At 38.6% G+C, this 20675-nt stretch overlaps 1 protein-coding gene across 1 annotated transcript in view; it reads left to right on the forward strand.

Moving 5' to 3' along the window:
- PPP2R5E (protein phosphatase 2 regulatory subunit B'epsilon) overlaps positions 1-20115 on the forward strand; it is a 154315-nt gene extending 134200 nt beyond the window's left edge. The window contains exons 6-14 of the mRNA XM_068966008.1: positions 1753-1883; positions 2038-2097; positions 3431-3539; positions 4996-5049; positions 5153-5203; positions 6871-6990; positions 10150-10277; positions 12343-12444; positions 17423-20115. Coding sequence (XP_068822109.1) covers positions 1753-1883; positions 2038-2097; positions 3431-3539; positions 4996-5049; positions 5153-5203; positions 6871-6990; positions 10150-10277; positions 12343-12444; positions 17423-17522 — 855 coding nt within the window. The 3' untranslated portion in view covers positions 17523-20115. The remainder of the gene's footprint in view (positions 1-1752; positions 1884-2037; positions 2098-3430; positions 3540-4995; positions 5050-5152; positions 5204-6870; positions 6991-10149; positions 10278-12342; positions 12445-17422) is intronic.
- The last annotated feature ends 560 nt before the right edge of the window (positions 20116-20675 follow it).

The following is a 20675-nucleotide window of genomic DNA, read 5'->3' on the forward strand; positions in this document are numbered from 1 at the left end:
TATTCCTCATTACACTAGGTTCTGTAAAAGCAGTGTCTGTATTGCTCATCATTTTGTCCCTGACACTGTGCCCAATGGCTGGCGACATGCTCATTTGAAATATTCAGTTTTTGAATGGATGGACGGATGACATTGTACAGTCAAAAATGTTGTCTGTCTCACTGCTCAGTTCTGAAGACTGTTCTTCAGTTTGTGGTTTTTTGCCCTGTAACTCTGTCTTTTGTTCAGACAAAAGTAGATTATTTATTTGATTACTGCCCACCAAGTTCTTCTGCTGTCAATCCCAGCCTCAGTCTTTAATCACCTGAAATCATGTTTAAGTGTGTCTTGACAGCTTTTTTTTTTTTTGGTAATTGGGTAGTGTGCATTCATTTGTATGGTATCTATACGCTCATGAAATGTTTTGCTATAAAGTTAACATTAGAACTATGAGTTCTATTTTATTGCAATGATAATGAAGGTATGAAGAATTAAAATTCAAACTAGTCTCCAAGTTTGTTCTTCAGGTAGAGGAACCTTCCTATTATCATTAAAAAAAAAAAAAGCAGTCTTACTGAAATATGATTCATAAACTGTAAAATTCAGCCTTTTAAAGTTTATAATTTAATGTTCAATATATTCTACAGAGTTTAATCATCACTGTCATATCATTGCAGAACACTCTCTATCATTTCAAAAACAAATGCCATACTCATTAGTGGTCACTCCTCAAATACTTTCTGTCTCTACGGATTTGCCTATTCTGGATATTTCAGTGAAATCATACACTATGTGGGTTTTTTGTGTCTGGCTTGTTTTGCTTGGCATGATGTCTGAGAGGCGTGTCCATGTGGTGACGTATTTCAGTACATTATCCCTTTTCATGTCTGCATAATGTTCCGCTGCGGCACACTTTGTAGCAGTTGATGGGTATTTGGGTTACTTTACTTTTTGGCTGTCATGAATGGTGCTGCAGTGGACATTCATGTGCAGGTTTTTGTGTTGGCATATGTTTTCAATTCTGATAAGATGTGATCTTATCAGCATTCAGTTATTGTCTTTAGATTATGAATGATTGGAAGCTTGAAAAATGTTATTCATGTATAACATACATACGGAAATCATAAATGTTCACACCAGTGAGTATTTATAAAGTGAACATACCCATGTAGTAAGATCCAGGATCTCAGAAGAGAGTGTTGCCAGTGTTTTGGGGAACTTTTTGATGTTTGCTTTGGTTTAGGGTATCTCAGTTTACTTGTATGCTCTGGGAGAGCTGAAAGCCTAGCTGTATCTTTGAAACATAAGTTCAGTGAATGGCTTATGCCACAAAAGTGTGGTGATTGAAATAATGGACTCTAGGGTCCCGACTGCTTGGGTTCAAATTTTAGTTCTACCACTTCTCATCTTTGTGCCCCAATTTCCTCTTCTTTAAAATGGGAATAAGACTACCTTATAAAGAGTATTAATGTAAGTAGGTTATTTAGAAAATTGCCTGCTGACCATACTAAGTGCTATATGTGTGTTACCTAATATTATAATTACTGTTCTGATTATTGTTCTTTTTGTGCATCCCTTCTCTATAGAGTATGAGCCCCTTGTCTGACTTACTTATCCCTGCGTTCCTAGAGAATAGTGCTGTGCTTGTCACGTAATAGATTTTTAATAATATTTTGAAGAAGGAAGGAAGAGATTTTAAATAACAAGTGGCAGAATTTCTAAATCCTTTGCTGAAACCACTTTGACAGCTACACTATTTTTTATTTACAACAGCTTTTGGAGCTGTTTGACAGCGAAGACCCTCGGGAACGGGACTACTTAAAAACAGTCTTACACAGAATTTATGGCAAGTTTCTTGGTCTTAGAGCATTTATCCGAAAACAGATTAACAATATTTTTCTAAGGTAAGTGGAGGGAGGAGAAGCAAAGTTGATGGTTTTATAGAAGTATTAAGTAAACCTCAAATATTTGAACATAGCATACTTTTTCTTTTTTTTCCTTCTCTTTTCCTCTCCTCTTCTCCCCTTCCCTCCCCTTTTCTTTCCTCTATCTTTTTAGGTTTGTTTATGAAACAGAACACTTCAATGGTGTAGCTGAACTGCTGGAAATATTAGGAAGGTAAGCACATTTTCATCTCATTGCTAATCTCAGGTGAGTGTTGTTGTGATGGTTAGGGTCAGATGGCATGGGGAGCCGCTGCCCCAGATCTTACTGTATGTACATCAGGTCTCAATTGTGGTTATAGCATGTTTCCCAACTGACTCTACAAAACCTAGTTTTGTGTTCCCCTTCTTTCATAATTATGCATTGCTGATTATTTTGGAATGACAGAAAGAGCCAACAGTTGAATCATTATTCATCTAATCACCGTCAGACCAGTTACTCAAACATCTTTTTCTTGTCAGTTTCGTTTCTCTACCATAATTTTTGAAAGCAGGTTTATGATAAACTAGAGGGACATCCCTGGTGGCACAGTGGGTAAGAATCTGCCTGCCAGTGAAGGAGACGTAGGTTTGATCAGGCCTGGGAAGATTTCACGTGGTGCGAGCAACTAAAGCCTGTGGGCCACAACTCCTGAGCCCACGCTGTAGAGCCCACAGGCTGCAACTGCTGAGCCCCCATGCCACAAGTGCTGAAGCCTGCACACCCTAGAGCCTGTGTTCTGCAACAGGAGAAGCCGCCACAAAGAGAAGCCCAGGCACTGCCACCAAGAGCAGCCCCTGCTTACTGCGACTGGAGAAATCCTGCACACAGCAAGGGAGACCCAGCACAGCCAAAAACAAATAAATACATTATTTTAGAAAAATTAGAAAGATTGCCATTTTCAAAGGGTCCATGTACCAGGTGTATTTCTTGAACGGCTGCTGCCTGGAGTAGTGAAATGAATTGGGGAGAGACAGCTGTTGTTGGGTTTCCACACACAAGGGAGTCTAATGTAGCTGGACAATGTGATTACTTAGTCTCTCCTCCTAATATGAGGAGAGAGAGAAGGTGGAGTCACTTGGTTCCCTTTAGGACTTCCCATGGGTGGGCTTTATACCCTGGGGTATTCTTCGCATGAGCAGATTTCAGGGATAGAAAGAAACGCTGTCTGGAAATGGAAAGAGTCATCAGTGAACCAGGTCAGCAGTTATTTGGGGAAGGATAAGGGGGAAGGAAAAATACAGAGTTTTGATACAAAAGCTTTTGGGAACTATGTATCGAAGTGTAAGAGCTCAAGAGCCTTTGCTGGGAGATCAGAAGCAAATTTCTTTCTTTTAAATTCTCTTTCTACTTAAAGATATTCTTTCAAGCAACTGAGAGGACTTGAATGCCACTGGGGTGGGTTTTGGTTTGTTCTGGATCAAACATAAACTGATTTGGATATAGCCTGATCTCATAAGAACAGCATCTCAATTTAGCTTGTTGTGGTAATAACATCACGAATTGCTGTCTCTTTTCTTCTTCCCAGTATTATCAATGGCTTTGCTTTACCTCTTAAGGCAGAACACAAACAGTTCCTGGTGAAAGTGTTGATCCCTTTACACACCGTCAGGAGTTTATCACTCTTCCATGCCCAGGTAGGATTTTGTACAACTACTTTTGGAAGCAAAATAAAGTTTGTAAAGCCAGTGTTTTGTTGTTCTTGTTATTTACTTAATTTAAACAAACAAAAGGCTTGTAAAAGCTAAAAATATTCCCCAAAGCAAATAAAATGTGTATATATTTGCCTGTGTGTAGGAGAATCATGGGAATTATTGGGAATTATTTCTTAAGTGGGAACAGCAGTTGCTTAATCATCTCATTTTACAGAGAGAACTTAGATAGTTGCCCGAGTTCATAATCATATATTCAGTGGGTTGCATGTGATAAACATGTAGATGGGTTTTTCAGATTTAGACATTTGGAGGTATGTAATCATTCTGGAATATTCTCAAATCTTTTAGCCCATCCTCATCTTGCGTTAGTCTGTCCTTGCCCCTTTTACCCCCTCTTCTAGGTCATTCACCGCTTTTTTCCTCACCTCCATACAAATAACACTCTCACAAGAAAACAAATCAATCAGTATTTTCACTTTAGCCTCCATTACTTTAAAAGCATACCCTGTCTAGTCCCCCTCATTCTAATTTCCCTGCTAACACTGCCTTGCATGGTAAGCATGTCACTAGGAGGTAGATACATGATATCATGGCATTTTAGTTTTAGCATTTCAAACCTCTGACATGCCCCCTCCCTGTAATGGGAATGTTTTGAGTTTTCATAAAAATGTAACACATCTTTCACACTAATGTTCCTCTTTAAATGTGAAATAGTGTGTTTCGAGGAAAAATTAGCCCATATGCTTCTAATTTAGAACACCATCAAAATGTTGTTTCACAAGAGTGAATTTCTTGTCCAAGAATCTTTCTGAGCCCCTTTGCTGATCTTGCCTTGAGTTTTTGAAATAGGATATCACACTTCATGATCATTAAAAAAAAATTCTTATCTTGATGAGTTAGCATCAGATGTAGAACTCTTCGTGTTTATTCAGGGTTCTATCCATGGCAGGTACAACCTTTTAAATCTTTCCATGAAACTATTTCAACTTGCATGTGCCATTTCAGGTGGTCAGCAATGTTTTCAGTTAAGTGCCTGCTTCTCAGATACGACTTTTCTGGAACCACAGTAAAATCCCATATTGTTAATGTTCCAGCAAAGAGAAAAGAAACCCATGAGATGTAGCTCAAACTCTATGTAGATGAGATACTTTCAGAATATACTGGATGTGGTATTTCACCTCTGCTTTTCATTAACTGACTACTTCATGTCCCACCGTTCTTTTTAAAAAAATTTCCCTGCTGCCTTATTAGTGTCAATCTCTGGCTTGAAAAAGTAGCTTCTTATTTTCCTTTATATGTATTTTATTTTTTAAATGAATTGAATGTGAAGTTATTAAAACCAGACTCTGGAAGCTTTTTAGGGCTTTTTAATAATACATCTTTGAGCCCTGAGCTTATAGAATTTCTAATTTTGTCTTGTCTTTGCTTGTTTTTCCAGCTGGCATATTGTATAGTACAATTTCTGGAGAAAGATCCTTCACTCACAGAACCAGTAAGTATTTTTTCTGCAATTTTGAAAAACTTCAGAAAAACCACTTTTCATGGAGTATATAAGAAAAATGAAGTGCAATTTGTTTTTTTCCTTTTCATTTTAGGTTATTAGGGGATTAATGAAATTTTGGCCCAAAACATGTAGTCAAAAAGAGGTAAGTGTTCAGTGTCAGTGTGTTAATAGCTTACTAGAGCACTGAGATAATAGGCATCTGTAAAGAGGCATTATCTTAGCTAATCCTCACGGTAACTCAGAATAAGGCAGGACTGTAAATATTCTCGTTTTACTAGTTACGAAATTGATGTTTAGGGGTTAAGTAGCCTTCCTGGGTACGCTGAGTTTAGGTGATTAGGCCAGAGCCCTCCCCCCCGATTCCTGCACCCTGGGCTTTTATCCTGGTCTGCTCACTGATGTCCGCTTCCTAGTGACCACCTACAGAGGATGGAGGTTTTGCTCTCACTGTTGATGGATGCTGTAGCCACCTGCCCAGATACCCACTTTAAATCATCATGTGGGTGAGATCTTACTATGCACAATCTTAAAATATATCGCAGACCTTTAGTTTCAGCTGTTCACAAGTGGCCCTGGAAATCTCTGATTTATAATCATCTATACTTTTGCCAAGACCTCACTGGGCATGTGCAGTGTGAGGTTGTGGCGGAAGCGAGTCTCCTTGCGAAGTGAGCCTAGCTGAGCGCCACATCTATACCACCTTTTCTGAAAGGTTAGAAACCATGTGGAAAACGGCCCGGAAACAAAGGTCAACAGTTGGTTTTCTATTTGGAGAGTGTTTTAGAAGAAATTCAGAATGTTTCTTAACAAATGGTAAGGCTCGACTATATTTCACTTTTTGATGGAAACACCCTCCTTCTCAAATCAGCTTCAGTTCGCCAAAGCCCTCCTTTACACATTTTCGGAAACTCTTCTAATTTCTTAATACCTGTTAGGTAAAATTAAACTAGCCATTGCTACCCAGATGCATCTTAAGATACGAAAAGATCATTTTTCATATTTTAATTGCATACTTAATATTTTTCTAGGCAGTCATTTCTTCATACCTAAATAGGAAAATGGTTTTTATTTCTCTGTCAGTTTTCCATTATATTTAAAACAAGTAACTGTACTATTGATTTGGCTCCATTTTGTGATCTAAAAGCTCTGGTTTTGGAAGCACAGGGTACTGAGGCAACGAGATTCGTTGTGCTCAATAGCGAGTGAGTGTGTACGTATGTACGGGCAAGCGTGGAGAATGGGTCAGTGTGTGCTGAGGAGTTTAACGTGGCATCTGTCTGTGACTAAATCTGCTCACTGGTGTGTCTCTGACTTCGTATGTTCTGTGAACCGGTGTCTCCTAGAGGAGCACCTAGCTCATAGCACGGGGCTGTAAATGTTTGGCAAATATCTGCATGTGCCGCAGTGGACTTTGTCCATCATGCAAGAGGGCCACTCGCCCACCGTTTTAAAAATATGGAGGAGGGGAGGCAAGCCCCAACGGGACAGTCCCGTTCCCAGGCAGGGCCCTGCTGCAGTGTGTAAGTACCCCCTGCTTTATGTAATAGATGTAGCACATAAAGTATTTTTTCCAAAGTAAATAGAATCACATCTTCAATGCTCTAGGAAATTTGTTCTTAACAAGTACCCTCCGGTGAATTTCTTATGAAATAAACATCTAACATAAGTTAAATTCTGATTTGTTCATGTTCAATTTTATGCATAAATTTTCACTGTATTAAAACCATGCAAAACTCTCGTTTTCCTCATTGTCCATATAGATTTTTTAATCAAGCACCTGACACTTGGTGTTTTGCATGTTACTTCTAGGTCATGTTCCTTGGGGAGCTGGAAGAAATACTGGATGTGATTGAACCTTCGCAGTTTGTTAAAATCCAAGAACCTTTGTTTAAACAAATCGCCAAGTGTGTGTCTAGCCCCCATTTTCAGGTTTGTTAAAAAGAGGGCATGAGCCAGAGTGGCTTGTACAACATGTATTATTTTGGTCAAGTTTTATTTCTGTTGAAAGAAATGTAATGGATACTAGCTACCTAATGTTGTTATTCGCTCTTTTTTCACACGATAATCATACTTTTGATAATCACCACCTTCATCTTGAACTCTTGCTACACGACATCCACTGTGATGGTGCATTTTGTCTAGTAGCTTGAATTCTCATGACCACTCTGCAGGCAGGGCATTATGATTTTTACAGATGTAAACACTGACCTTCAGAGTGGTACAAGAAGTTGTCTCATATAAAATGGCTGAATAAGAGGTGGACAGGGAGGGCTCCTATGGTGTGTAAGAGAGAATGGTGAATAAAGCTTAAGAGAAAAAAAGAATGCTGACCTTCTTTACTGTGTTAGATGTTTCACATACATTACTCCTAAACTTCAGATTATCCTATGAGACTCCCCCGCTCCACTTTCTAGATGAGAAAAAGGAAGTTCAGAAAATGATCTGTTGAAGTTCCTAAGAGGGAGTGAGGAGTCACATGGCATAGCTTCTTGTGAAAACCTGTGACCTTCCTGTGGCACCAGTCTGCCTCCTTGTGGCCACTCTGAGAGATTACAGGGAAGGTGAGCCTGGGCAACCCTTTTCTCCACTGGGGCCATTTAAGTTGTGCTGTGGAACCCACACTGGAGAGAAGAAGGTGGTCCAGGGTGAAACGCATTAGGGTTTCTAATTTGGCTGTCTCATCAAAGGTCCAGATCACAGACCTAGAGAATTGACTGTTTATATACTGCCTTTTGATTGGAAGAGATTGTTCAGATTGCAGTTGGCAGCGCAAAGCCCCACCGCTAGCATGATGGACTTGATGGTAGGCTTCCCTCTGAGCTGTTATTATCCTGCATAGTTAGAGACACTGGCTGCTGCTGTTCTAATTTTTGACCTAAAGACATCTTTAGTATATCAAGTCAGTAATCTAATGAGAAACTTGCAGTTGTACCACAGAGCCAAGGGAAAAAAGAAACCGTTCTATGAACCATGACATTCAGATGACATGACACATGTCTGGATTTCTTTGAAAATGCAGGACCCTCTGTAGATGTTTTACGTATTACACATGGTCCATGGTGCTCAAAAACTTGGATTGTTTACCTTATTTTTCAGTTTTTATTATGTGTTTGGGGTAGTGGAGGGCAAAGAGCCAGAGTCTCTTTCCAAATGAGCGGTATCAGGAAGACTTAGACTCAAGTGACGCTCAGAAGCATCAAAGGGAGACAGAGTGTCTTAGTCCACTGGGTCTGTGTCTTAGGGCTACTTAACAAAATACCGCAGACTGGGTTGCTTATAAACAACAGAAAACTTTTCTCAGAGTCCCAGGGGCTGGCAGTCTGAGATCAGGGTGGCAGCATGTTTGGGTGAGGGCTCTCTTTTGGGTCACAGACTTCTTGTTGTATCCTCATGTAGTAGAAGGGGCTAGGGAGCTCTTGGAGGTCTCTCTGAAAAGGCTCTAATTCCATCATGTTTGGCGGTTAGGATCTCAATGTAGGAGTTTTGGAGGACACAAACATTTAGACCACAGTGGACTTCCATAGCGCTTCCCAGGTGGCGCTAGTGGTAAAGAATCCACCTGTCAATGCAGGAGATGCAAGAGACATGGGTTTGATCCCTGGGTTGCGAAGATCCCTCTGGAGATGGGTATAGAAACCCACTCCAGTATTTTTGCCTAGAAAATCCTGTGGACAGAGGAGCCTGGCAGGCTACAGTCCATGGCGTCACAAAGAGTTGGACATGACTTGAGCACACATATGTCTGTGTGGCTTAAACGATAGGAATTGCCTTCTCATAGTTCTGTAGGCTGGAAGTCTGAGATCAGAGTGCCAGCATGGTCTGCTGCTGGGAGGGTCCTTTCTGGCTTGTACATCTTCTCACTGTGTCTTTGCATGGCCTTTTCTTGCTGCATGCTTGAGGAAAGAAGCAAATCTCTCGCTTCCTCTTCATACAAGGTCACCAAGCCTATCTGATTAGGACCTCACCCGTATGACCTCATTTAATCTTAATTACCTCCTATCTCCAGATGCACTCACACTAGAGGTTAGGGCTTCAGCAAATGAATTTTGTGCAGGGGGTGGGGACAGATTTATTAAATGTATTTAAATGAAGCATAATTTCTTAATCGGTATAAATGAAAGAAGCAACTGTTTCCCTTTCCCCATATAACTGCTCTTAGAGTTTTTAGTGTTTTTTTTGGGTTTTGTTTTTTTTTCTTTTGAGACTTTGGTTTACTTGAATTATTATTGTTATCTTAGATTGCTTTTTAGATTTTTTAGGTTTTCTTAAGCATTCCTTTGAATTCAGAGATTCAGTTGGTAAATGTGGCAGTCAGAAAAAAGAGATCTGAGATAGCAAGTGCATGTACATACAGCCCTAAGTCCAACTGAGTGCCTTCTCCTGGCTTACCCAGGTCAAAGGAGGGGACCAGAAATGAACTCTGGAAGGAGTCTGGGCACTAGACTCATGTCTCAGTTTATCACTGACAAGCAGTGTGACTGTAGCCAGGTTCCCCATCTGTCTGAACCCCAGTGCCCTCATTTGTACAGTGGTACCCACTCCTTGGATGGTGGTAAGGATGACACATTCTGCCTGCAGGCTGGGCACAGTCTCTGGCCAAAGGAGGTGTTTAGCAAATGTGCCTGCTCTTCAGGGATGGGCAGCTGCACTTTCTACAGCAGCTATTGACTGAAGGCCAGCTGCATGCTGGGCCCTGTGGTTGATCTGAAGTGTGTGGGATGAAAGAGGTGAGCCAGGAAGGGAATTAAAGTGATGGGGAAACAGCACGGCATTTAGAAGTAGGGTGAAGGTGTCTGATGCTTGTGAGCTATGTAGGGAAAATGTGGAATCAGGAGAATAAATGTGTTAAAAGGAGAATAAAAATAAGCAGGTAGCAGATCTTCTTTTTCTTTCCCAAATTGATTAACCAGTTTGGAACTTTGTGAAAGATTTTAAACCCACAAAAATGTAAAGTGTGATTAATACTTAATTTTATACTTGTTTGAATGATACTAAAATAGTCTTAATACTTTCTTTGAAGAGGTTATAATTTTGTTTTATCTTTGTCTTTTTCTCTCTGTTAACAGTTTCTTTTTCCTTTTCTCAAAGGTGGCAGAAAGGGCACTCTATTATTGGAATAATGAATACATCATGAGTTTGATAGAAGAAAACTCTAACGTCATCCTTCCCATCATGTTTTCCAGTCTTTATAGGATTTCAAAAGAACATTGGAATCCGTAGGTTTTCACAGTTTCCCTCTCCCCCTCTTTCCTCCTCCCTCCCTCCTCCCCTCCTCCTCTTCCTTCCTTCCTTCCTCCCCGCTCTCTCCCCACTCCCTCTCTCCTTTGGCCTCTCTCCCTCCTTCCGTCTCTTCTGCTTGATAAAATGTCTTGTATGCATGCTGCGTGTCAGATGTTGTGCGTGCTGCTGAAGATACACGTGTGAAAAGGTAAAATGTCTACATTTTAGAAATTCACTGACTGGTTGGGGAGACCCACAAGGAAACAGATTTTTTATAAACCAGTGTTTTAAGTGTTGTTGTGTTCACGTATCTGTTTATTTGAGGGCATCTCAACCTGTCTTTGAATATTGCTAAGATCTTCTGGGGATGCTCTGGATCAAGTAGAGAGCTTTGTATTATATTGATGGGCGTGATGATGCTCATACTGAATCTTAAAAGAATTGGGCAAGTGGATGGGATGGGGGTTAGTCCATTCAGATAGTGGATTTACCCGTCACCTAAAAAGACACAAAAGGTAAGAAGCACCTGTCGTGTTCTGAGGCCTGTGAATTTGGGAGGGCTGAAGCACATGGTCATTTGAGAAGTTTGCTGGACTGGGTCAGAAAGTAGAGTAGTGCCCATGTGAGTCTTCACCAAGTAAATACTAAGGAAACACTAGAGAGCTGTAGGAAGGGAAGTGCTCTGAATTGATTTGCATTTTAGCAAGATCCATTTTTTACAAACCAACTCAGTCATTATACATGTTTTGTAGAGGGAAAAAACATTTTTGAATGTTTTTTATCATCTAGTTTTATGAAAGTTAAAGCATTCTGTATTTGAATGACTTTACATGTATCTCTATGACATAGAAAGAAAACTGAATGTGGCATTAAAAATGAAATATAATTCAGTATTTCCATAGTATGTTTGTCTACGAGTTTTGCATACAACTGTAAAATATCATATTTCTCACTTTTCACATTTGTCAAATTTGTGACTAAAGCTTATACAAATATAAGAGCTGGCAAACAGTTAAATCTCATTATGTAAGTAGCCTCTTGAGAACCTAGAGTGGTTCTAGCATGTGTCCTTAACCGCTCAGCAGACTGTATTTGCCTTTTCTCCATCACAGCTCCCTCACTGTCATATCTGAGACTGTCTTTCTTTTCAACAAGAGACAGCTGAAGTTTCTCTTTTAATGAACACAGGGCAGAAGCAATACAGTAAATCCACTTATAAATGTTTTAGAAACTTCAAACCCAAGGAATGCCTTTTTCAGTGGTGTTGGAAAACACGCAAAATGGAAGAAATGTTGTATAGTTTTGCACAGGGAAGTGTTATTTAGATTCTAGTCTGAAGATACTCAGCTTGTCATGGCAGAGTCCTCACATTGCCAAGAGCTTATTCTTAGACTTGATAAGCATGGGCAGCCATTTGGCTCTTGAGCTGTTTAGTGTTCCATCCGCTGATAGCAGCCATCACCAGCTAGCCAGTTACCTTCAGCCTGTGCGTTGAGTAAGCAAGAGGACTGATGCAAATCACTACTAGAAATGTAACTCATATTAAGCTGCCCAACTTACAGGGGGGGGCTTGGTATCATCTTTGAATATGAATTATAGATATATAAAATTTGTTACCATGGAAACAGCCTTTGATTTTGATGAATTATGTATTTTATCACTTTAGAAATAAAATTCTATGCAAATTCAGGTCTCAAAGGTTGGTCCTGCCACAAGTGTTCGTTTTTAGGGTGAAGTTGCTTTATACTTGCCTTTTTATTCATTGAAATTAACAAGTGCCCATAGGCAAGTCTATTCTGGGTACCAGTGATTAGAAGGGCAAAATTAGATTTTCTTTTTCTAATCCTGCCAACCCCTCAGAAAGATCTCTTGTCTAAAGAATGTAGCTCTCTTCATGTGGAAATGAATTGTAGGAAATTTCTAGTTGTTCCAGCTAAAAAAGGGATGGCGACTAGGCAGTGTGAGCAGCTCACTCAGGTAAAGGTTGTACATCCATTTTCTTCGGGCAGCAACCCGTTACATAGGACTGACCAACACGTTCCTTTCTCTCTCTGCTTCCAGGGCTATTGTGGCGTTAGTGTACAATGTGTTGAAGGCGTTTATGGAAATGAACAGCACCATGTTTGATGAGCTGACAGCCACATACAAGTCAGATCGTCAGCGGTAACTTTTTAAAGCTTTTTTGTCAGCTCTGCATAAAACTATTGAGTTCTTTCTTTGCTCTTTGCTGAATTTGCCTCTTTGTACCTGAAATCCTAAGCAGCACAATTTTATTTATTTCCATATTCATTTTCACATATGCATTTGCTGTGTCTTTATTAGTGTGCCACTGGGTAACAAAGTGTCATTTTGGTAAAGGCTGCTTTCCTCCTTTCCTTCCCTAATGTTTCTCTTCTGTGTCCAGGTTAGAAGCCTGCCTCATAACTGGTATTTCAGGCCCACATAAGGGGATCATCAGGTTGATAGCCATCTGGATTCACTCCCATTCTGAACTAGAATGGGGCTGATTTGTCCTTCACTCCAGCAGCTTCCCTGGTGGCTCAGAGGTTAAAGTGTCTGCCTGGAATGTGGGAGACCCGGGTTCAATCCCTGGGTCGAGAAGATCCCCTGGAGAAGGAAATGGCAACCCTCTCCAGTACTCTTGCCTGGAGAATCCCGTGGAGGGAGGAGCCTGGTGGTGTACAGCCCATGGGGTCGCAAAGAGTCGGACACGACTGAGCGACAAACTACTAACTACTACCAGGAGCAAGAGAGATGGGGCATGGGTTTTCTTTAGCTCTTTGACCTAGAACTTAACTTTCTATACTAGAACTCAGCACATTCCCGTGATTTAGAGGGCAGTGCAGAGAACAAGGAGATAAAGAGTATTATGCAAATCTTGATACATTTAAGGTCAAAAGGGAGCAGAAACCAGTTGAACTCGTTATAGTAAATGCTTCTGGTTTCATGGGTCTTTCTTGATTTCATTTACGTGATTCTTCAATTTTGTTATTTCTCGTTCAGTATATTCACCTTTCCGAAAGATGTATCTTAGTCTGTGTGGGCTGCTATACCACATTATAGGTATCTTGTGGGTAGCTTCCAAACAACACAAATGTTCCAGAATCCAGAAACCCAAGAGCATGGCGCCACCATAGTTGGATGAAGGCCCTCTTTCTGATTCAGATCTGGTACCTTCTCACTGTGTCTTTGCAAGGTGGATGGGGCAAGGGATCTCTGTGGGGTCTCTTTTATAAGAGCACTAATCCCATTCATGAGGGCTCCACCCTCATGACCTAATCACACCCTCATGACCTAATCACCCCCAAAGGCCCCACCTACTAATACCATCACCTCTGGGGTTTAGGATGTCAACATGTGAATTTGGGGGGCACACAAATATTCAGACCCTGACTTGATGTACTTGGAGAGGTTGAGGAAAGTCTGGAGAGCTAGTTAGTAGCTGAACCGCTGGGTTGACTTTTCTCATCCAGAAGAAAATGTCAACTTTGTGTATATTATAAAACCATAGACTTTCAACGATCCCCGTGTTCATACTCAGGACCTGGCTAAACCTCCTGAGAAAAACTGTCTGTGGTTCCCTTGCAGCTTTTCCTGACTTTTAATATGTTACTTGGATTTTAGATAAAAGTAGCAATGAAGGGAAAGGTTTGGTGGCAGGGGACAGAGGATCATCATAGTGATTTTTAAAAAAATTACCAGAGCAACTTTATGGAATACGAAAAGTATTTAATAATAGAGAGAAAAGACTTGAGTTTTTTTTTAATACCACGTTGAGGTAAAAATCAGTTATTGGATATGTTGTACCAGACTTAACTGTTAATTTATTATATTTGTAGTTGTTTCAAATCATTAAATTTATAATAACCCTCCATGTTTCAAACTTAAAATCTTTAAAAAATGTTATTTAAGTGAAGGAAATACAGGGCAAATTTTCATACTGTGATATACCAGTAAGGAGTGCATTGTACATAATATCCTTCTTTTTATAATAACTAAAAACCCATTTTTATTTTCCTAGTTGAATAAGAATTAAATCTGTAGAAATCCATTAAGACTACTGAAGACCTATTTCTAAAATATTCAAATCATTTGAATTAATTTCATTCATTTTTATTGAATTTCAAAACTTTTATGATCATTTATCATTTAAACTAAATAGGTCAGACTCTTGGAAAAGATAATTAAGTGCAAATAAACACTATGAAGCTGACTATGACAGTCTGGTGTTTTAAAGTGATTTATAGTTAGTGGACTTTCTTTATGACAGAAGGATTATTCAAAAACTAGTATTTTGTCTAATGAGCAATACAAGAGTATACTTAGTAGATGGATATACTAGTTTTTCCGTGGGTATAGGAAGAGAAAAAGAGACTGAAGAGATTTATTTGGTATTGTCTGACAAGAGCTTCTCTGGTGGCTCAGATGGTAAAGAATCTGCCTGCAGTGTGGGAGACCTGGGTTCGATCCTTGGGTTGGGAGGAGTCCCCTGGCGGAGGGAATGGCAACCCACTCCATTATTCCTAGCTGGAGAATCCCCATGGACAGAGGAGCCTGGTGGGCTACAGTGAGTGCATGGGTCACAAAGAGTCCCAACGAGAAATGAAAAGATTTATTTCTAGAAGGCAAGAAGTTAGTAACTGTTGCAGTTCAGATCAACATTTTCTAAAGTATTACAATCTGAAAATGGTGGGTGGAATAAGTAACTAACACTGACGGATACATGTGTCAACATTAGTGCTCTGTGAAATTGTAACAGGGAGTTTGACATTATCCCTAGTATGACAGCGTAGTGAAGTTTCAAACTGCCACCTACAGGGAGAGAGAAAAGTGGGAAAGAATAGGGGTGACAGAAGCTATATCGGAAATATTTAGGGTTTTTGAAGATAAAGCTGTCAGTATAAAAGATGTATGATAACTCAGCAAAAAGTTTACCGAGAAGAAAAGCCCCATAGGGTAGACTGCATTGATTGCTATACAACTCTTGATCAAAGACTGGTGAAATGCCTCAGTAACAAGATTATGAATGTTTAATCATGTCCGCTGTTCATTTAAACTGCAAATTAGGGCAATAAGAACCTGACATATATTGAAGCTGTTTTTTAGTTGAATAAAGTCTCTAAAGCCCTTGCTTACTATCTTCCTCCTCTTCCAAGTAAAAAGATCAATATGCATTGAAACTCAGCAGGATCAGCAGAATTTACTTTCAAATCAGTATTCTATGATAACATTTATTTAGACCTAATGTTGGGCTTCCCTGGGAGTCCATTGTTTAAGATTCTGCCTTGCAGTGCAAGGGAAACCTGTTTGATCCCTGGTCTGGGAAGAGCCCGCATCCTGCAGAGCAACTACGCCCGTGTGCCATAACTGCTGAGCCAGCCCTCTAGAGCCCGAATCACAGTGACTGAACCCACACACTGAATCTGCTGAAGCCCAGGTGCCTGGAGCCTGTGCTCTGCAACAGGAGAATCCACTGCTCTGGGAAGCCTGTTCCACCACAACCAAGAGTGGCCCCCGCTCACCACGGCTAGAGAAAAGCCTGCGCGGCAGCGAGGACCCAGCGCAGCCAATAATAAATAGATAATGAATCTCTAGACAGACCTACTGTTAATCCCCAGATTGTACTGAGAAACCAAAAGTGATAATTTACCAAACAGTTTTGCTTTGCAGTTAGATATCTAGGATCCATAATGGTTGGAGAATTATTGCCCTATAAATAAAACTTTTCAGGGTCAAAGTTACCAAGTAGGTAATTGTTTGAAAAACTATTATGCCTACTAAAATTCATATTGTATCAAATGTATTTGAGCCAGTTAAAACTAGTTGCAGTGAATGGCTTAAATTGCCAAAATACTAATTATAAAATGATGGAATGGGGATGTAAAAGTCTTTAGATATTTCTAGAGGTATTTTGGTGGGGGGGATGAAGATTAATTTCTGTTGCTGTAGACAATCAGTACAACTTAAAAAAATTGGTAATGACTTAAAAAATATAAGGCAGTGGAATTATATATACATTTCACTTATGTGGATTTCCTTCCCCGAATAAATATACTGTACTACAGTGAAGTACAAAAGTCTTGCTAAGTGAAGTCAAATTCTTCCCAGGTGAAGTAGAGCCACTGTTTTTAGGAATTATCTGAATTTATGGATTCACAAATATTATCAGGTGTGCAGTTTACCGGTTCATCACAACATGAAGAAACTGGGGACAGTGTAGTGAGTTATTTTTAATAAATATGAATTTATAGTGTACCCATGTATTCCTGGGTTGCATACTTACTACTTCATTGATATTAAAGTTAACATCTTTTCTTTTATAAAAGTATGGTAATCTAAAAATGTCCTTGGCAAAATAAAATTGATTTACCCTATTTTGAACATCTAATTTTTGGGAAAATTTTAACCAAACAGTGAAATCTGAAGTCTGTAAGTCACAAATTGATATTGAGCCAAATTCGAAGGCTTGGAACATTAAAAATTTAATAACTGATAATACTAACAAAGTTCTGTTGAGAATTAAAACTGAAATTATAGAACAAAGGATGTTTAATTTTATATATAGGTATAAAATTCATAATTTGGTTTCTGTGGTTTGATACTTTTAAAAACAAGATTCTGCTAAAGACTTTACATTCATATAATGTAGAAAAAATGGACTGTAATTAAAGAGGAAGTATGTTTTCTTGACTTACTACGTTCTCTATATCAGTGTCATCTCTAGCAACCCATTTGAGAAACTATTCAGAGAGAAAAAAAAAAATCAGATTTGAACTAGACCCAAAGTAAACATGCCATTGGATTTAGGGTAACAGATACTTAAAAATGTTGGTCTTTTTTTTTTTTCTTGGTATTTTGAAGTTAATCTTCCTTATTAAGCTAAGTGTAAAGGAATATTAATGTGAAATGAAATCTTAAAATATTCTTGTCATTTCCTACTCTATGTTGTTTCTACATATGTGTCAAGGAAAAAAAAAAGAGCAGAAAACCCAAAAGATGAAACACCTACAAGTTTAATACCAGAGTTTTCAGAGATATTTAAAAGACTGGGTTAAAGTATGTCCAAGGGGCAGTTATAGTTGGATAATCTTTTTAAACTTTCTCAGTTGTTTACCTTATATTCTATTTTTTTTTCCCCTAGTGAGAAAAAGAAAGAAAAGGAACGTGAAGAATTGTGGAAAAAACTGGAGGATCTGGAGTTAAAGAGAGGTCTTAGACGTGATGGAATAATTCCAACTTAACGAAAATAATGACAACAACATTACTAACCTGTGGAGTCACACATTTATGTAGTAGAAGATGGAGCAACAGTTTTCTGTATTGTGCAACTTTACAGTAGATTTCACATTTGTTTCATTATTACAACAGCACTGTATATACCTGTCTCTAAGTAAAGGAAAAAAAAAATAAGGACTTCAATCCAAAGTTTGGACAGTAGATGGACTTCTCAGAACTTGGCAAACGTAATTATTGTTCTAACCCTCTTTTAAAAAAAAAAGCAGTCTTCAGAGGTCTGTTGATGAAATTGCTATATTAAAATTCCATTATTGGGAGTTCCTTATTTATCATTAGCAGAGAGTATGAAACAATTTTCAAATGTGAACAATCTTAAATTTAGCTTGTCTTTCTGCTAAGCTGTTAAATGTATTTATAGTAAAGGAAGGAAAAAAAAAAAGACTGTCATTTCCTTATAAGTTTGTATAACATCCTCCTCTGGATAACTTGACTGTAATTTGACATCTTTTCCTTTTGCACATCTTCATGAGTTGAATGTGGAATGGGGCTATGAATTATAAAGGTCCCGTGTTAAAAGTTTTGTTTACTGGAATGAACATCTTTCCAGTAACCAGGTAGTCCTGGTACTCCTTTAGTTTTAAAATTAGGAGTAAAAGAGAACAGGTGATAAACATAGTAGGGAAGGGAATTTTGGATTCCTGCCTGAGTTTATGGTGAATCCAGATCAATGTCTTGAATCCTTTGAAAACTGGCGCTGGGACAAGCTAGGGTTCAGTACCTGACCAGTATTAGTTATGTACATCATTGAACACACAAACCAGAGATGTTTTAAAAATGTCAGTAGACATCCTTTCAGACCATTTGGAAATAAAGACAAACACTGAACAGTGCAGCCATGAAATTGATTGCCAGGATTGTGAATCTAATTGGGAATAGAGTTGAGCAAACAGCTTGGACTGTTTGGAGTTGTTGCCTTACTTTTTAATATGTATTTATAAAGTATTCCAGCAAAAAGAGGATGTAGCCTCTGGGGAAAACAAACAAACATATTACAGTGTTTTTTTGTAGATTCTCGTTCTGTATCCCATCACAGCGCCAGCCCTGTTTTTAGCCAGAAAGGATTCAGGATAAACATTATTATGCATTCTGAATTGGATGCGTATTCCTAACTACTGTATTTGTTACCAAAAGTGGTTCTACAAATGCTACTGAAAAAATCTGGAAATTCCTAATGTCCTGAGTGTTAATAATAAAGTTTAAAAATGCTTTTATATCAAAGGTGCATTGTGACCAAATTGTTTAAGAAAACAACAAAAAACACAAAATCTAGGGCTGTATTATAGATATATCTTACTGGCTCTCTGCTTTGTATTTGAAAGAGGAATCTTACATCTTGGGGAGTTAAAATGCTGATAAAACTTGTGTACATTGTGTACTTAACCTAATGCAGTTGCATTATCATGTACTGAAAGATATGTGTTTTGGGATTTATTTCCAGGATGCTTTTGCTTGTTATGGACATGGCAGCAGTGAGTTGATAATCCTAAACCATCCCTTCCAGCAGTATTCGTGATATGGAGCTGATTCTGCGTTCATGTGTTGAATTGTGATAGTAACAAACAGGAACATATGAACTGTTGTTGCTCTTAATAGAAATATGGTATCAGTATGGGCTTGTATATTTTATTCCTTCCATTTAAAATATAAGATAGAATATGCAGTTTTATTCTTTATAAGAAAAAAGGGAAAAAAAAGAAGCCGCTGACCTTTCTCCCCTATCAAGTGTTTCAGGATTATCAGGTCACAGTTTGTGCATAAAAAGTCAGCCAGTTATGGACATTGTCATCTCAATAACTTTGTAAAACAAAAACAAAACTTGGCATTGTTAATTCTGAAAAAGAAACAGCAGTAAAAGAGTCATATGCAATATCAAACACAACATGGTTTAGTGGAATTAATAGATTTTCTTTTTTTTTTAAAGAACTTTAATGGGGATTCAATGTAAAGCTGGCAGAGGCTGCCAAAGATGAAAGAATTTACTTTAAAAGTGCTGGAGCAAAGGTGCAAATTCAAATGCTAAAGATAAAAATAAATTTGTAACAAACCATCTCCTTCAGCCCTTTTGATTTTAGCCCATGAGTTTTGACTTTGCTTTATATTTCATTTTGACAATATGAACTTTTGTTTGCTATCAAGGTCACAGGTTTATGAACTATATCTCTGCCCGTTAGAATGAAATGCAGTCATTTGAAATGAGAAAGACCAGGATTCTTTATTGCACCTTACCCTGTCCTCAGAGTTAAGGTGAAAGCTGTACCGATACCCTTGATGTCAATTTCGTATGTTGAGCATTCCAAACTGAGAAGAATAAAGCCAAATTTTAGACATATTTAAAGAAGCTATTATAGATATATGTCTAAAATTCATTGGGCAACTTCTGAGAAGAAACACTGTCTTTTCTATTTTAACCAGAAGTGACAATGTGACATCTGTCATGTTGTATCCAGTGACGCAGAGTAACTGAGGTAACCTGACTGTTGCACTATGTGACATATTTAAGGACGTACTTGCTGCATTTGCAGCAGCCCTCTCTCTTTGTCCTTTCCCACATTTCTGCTGTTGCTGCAACTCGACTTAATTGTGACAAATGCATCTCTGTGTTATATTTTGTTTGCTTCCTAATTTCCAGAACTATATATAAATATATTTTTAAAATAGCAGATATTGTAGTTAGTGAGTGATGATCACTCCAACCTTATCCCTACCATATTGGTTTCAGGGGTAGGATTAAGAGTGTCTTTGGAAGAAAAACAAAAAATGAAAACAAAACCTTGTGGTTTAGAAGGATGCTGAGGCCTTAGGCTGTGGGCCTAGAACAACCATGTGAGTGAACTGACCCATCTCATACTTTGAATCAAGCATGCATTCCTTTTCTCATTGTGCAAGTGTCCCCAGTTTCCCTCAGTGTTTAGTTTTCGTCCTTTGAAATTTTATTATATTTTGCTCTCCCTAACATGTTTTTTATAAAATAAAATAAAAAATAAAAAAAGTGAGATATAAGTAATACCCTCAATGCCTCTGGATACTCACAAGCAGGGTTATACTCCTTCATCTTGGGCTCACTTGCCTAAATGGAAGGGTTTAATTTATTTTGTACC

This window comes from Capricornis sumatraensis, chromosome 2 (assembly GCF_032405125.1).
Source record: "Capricornis sumatraensis isolate serow.1 chromosome 2, serow.2, whole genome shotgun sequence".
Classification (NCBI taxonomy): Eukaryota; Metazoa; Chordata; class Mammalia; order Artiodactyla; family Bovidae; genus Capricornis; species Capricornis sumatraensis.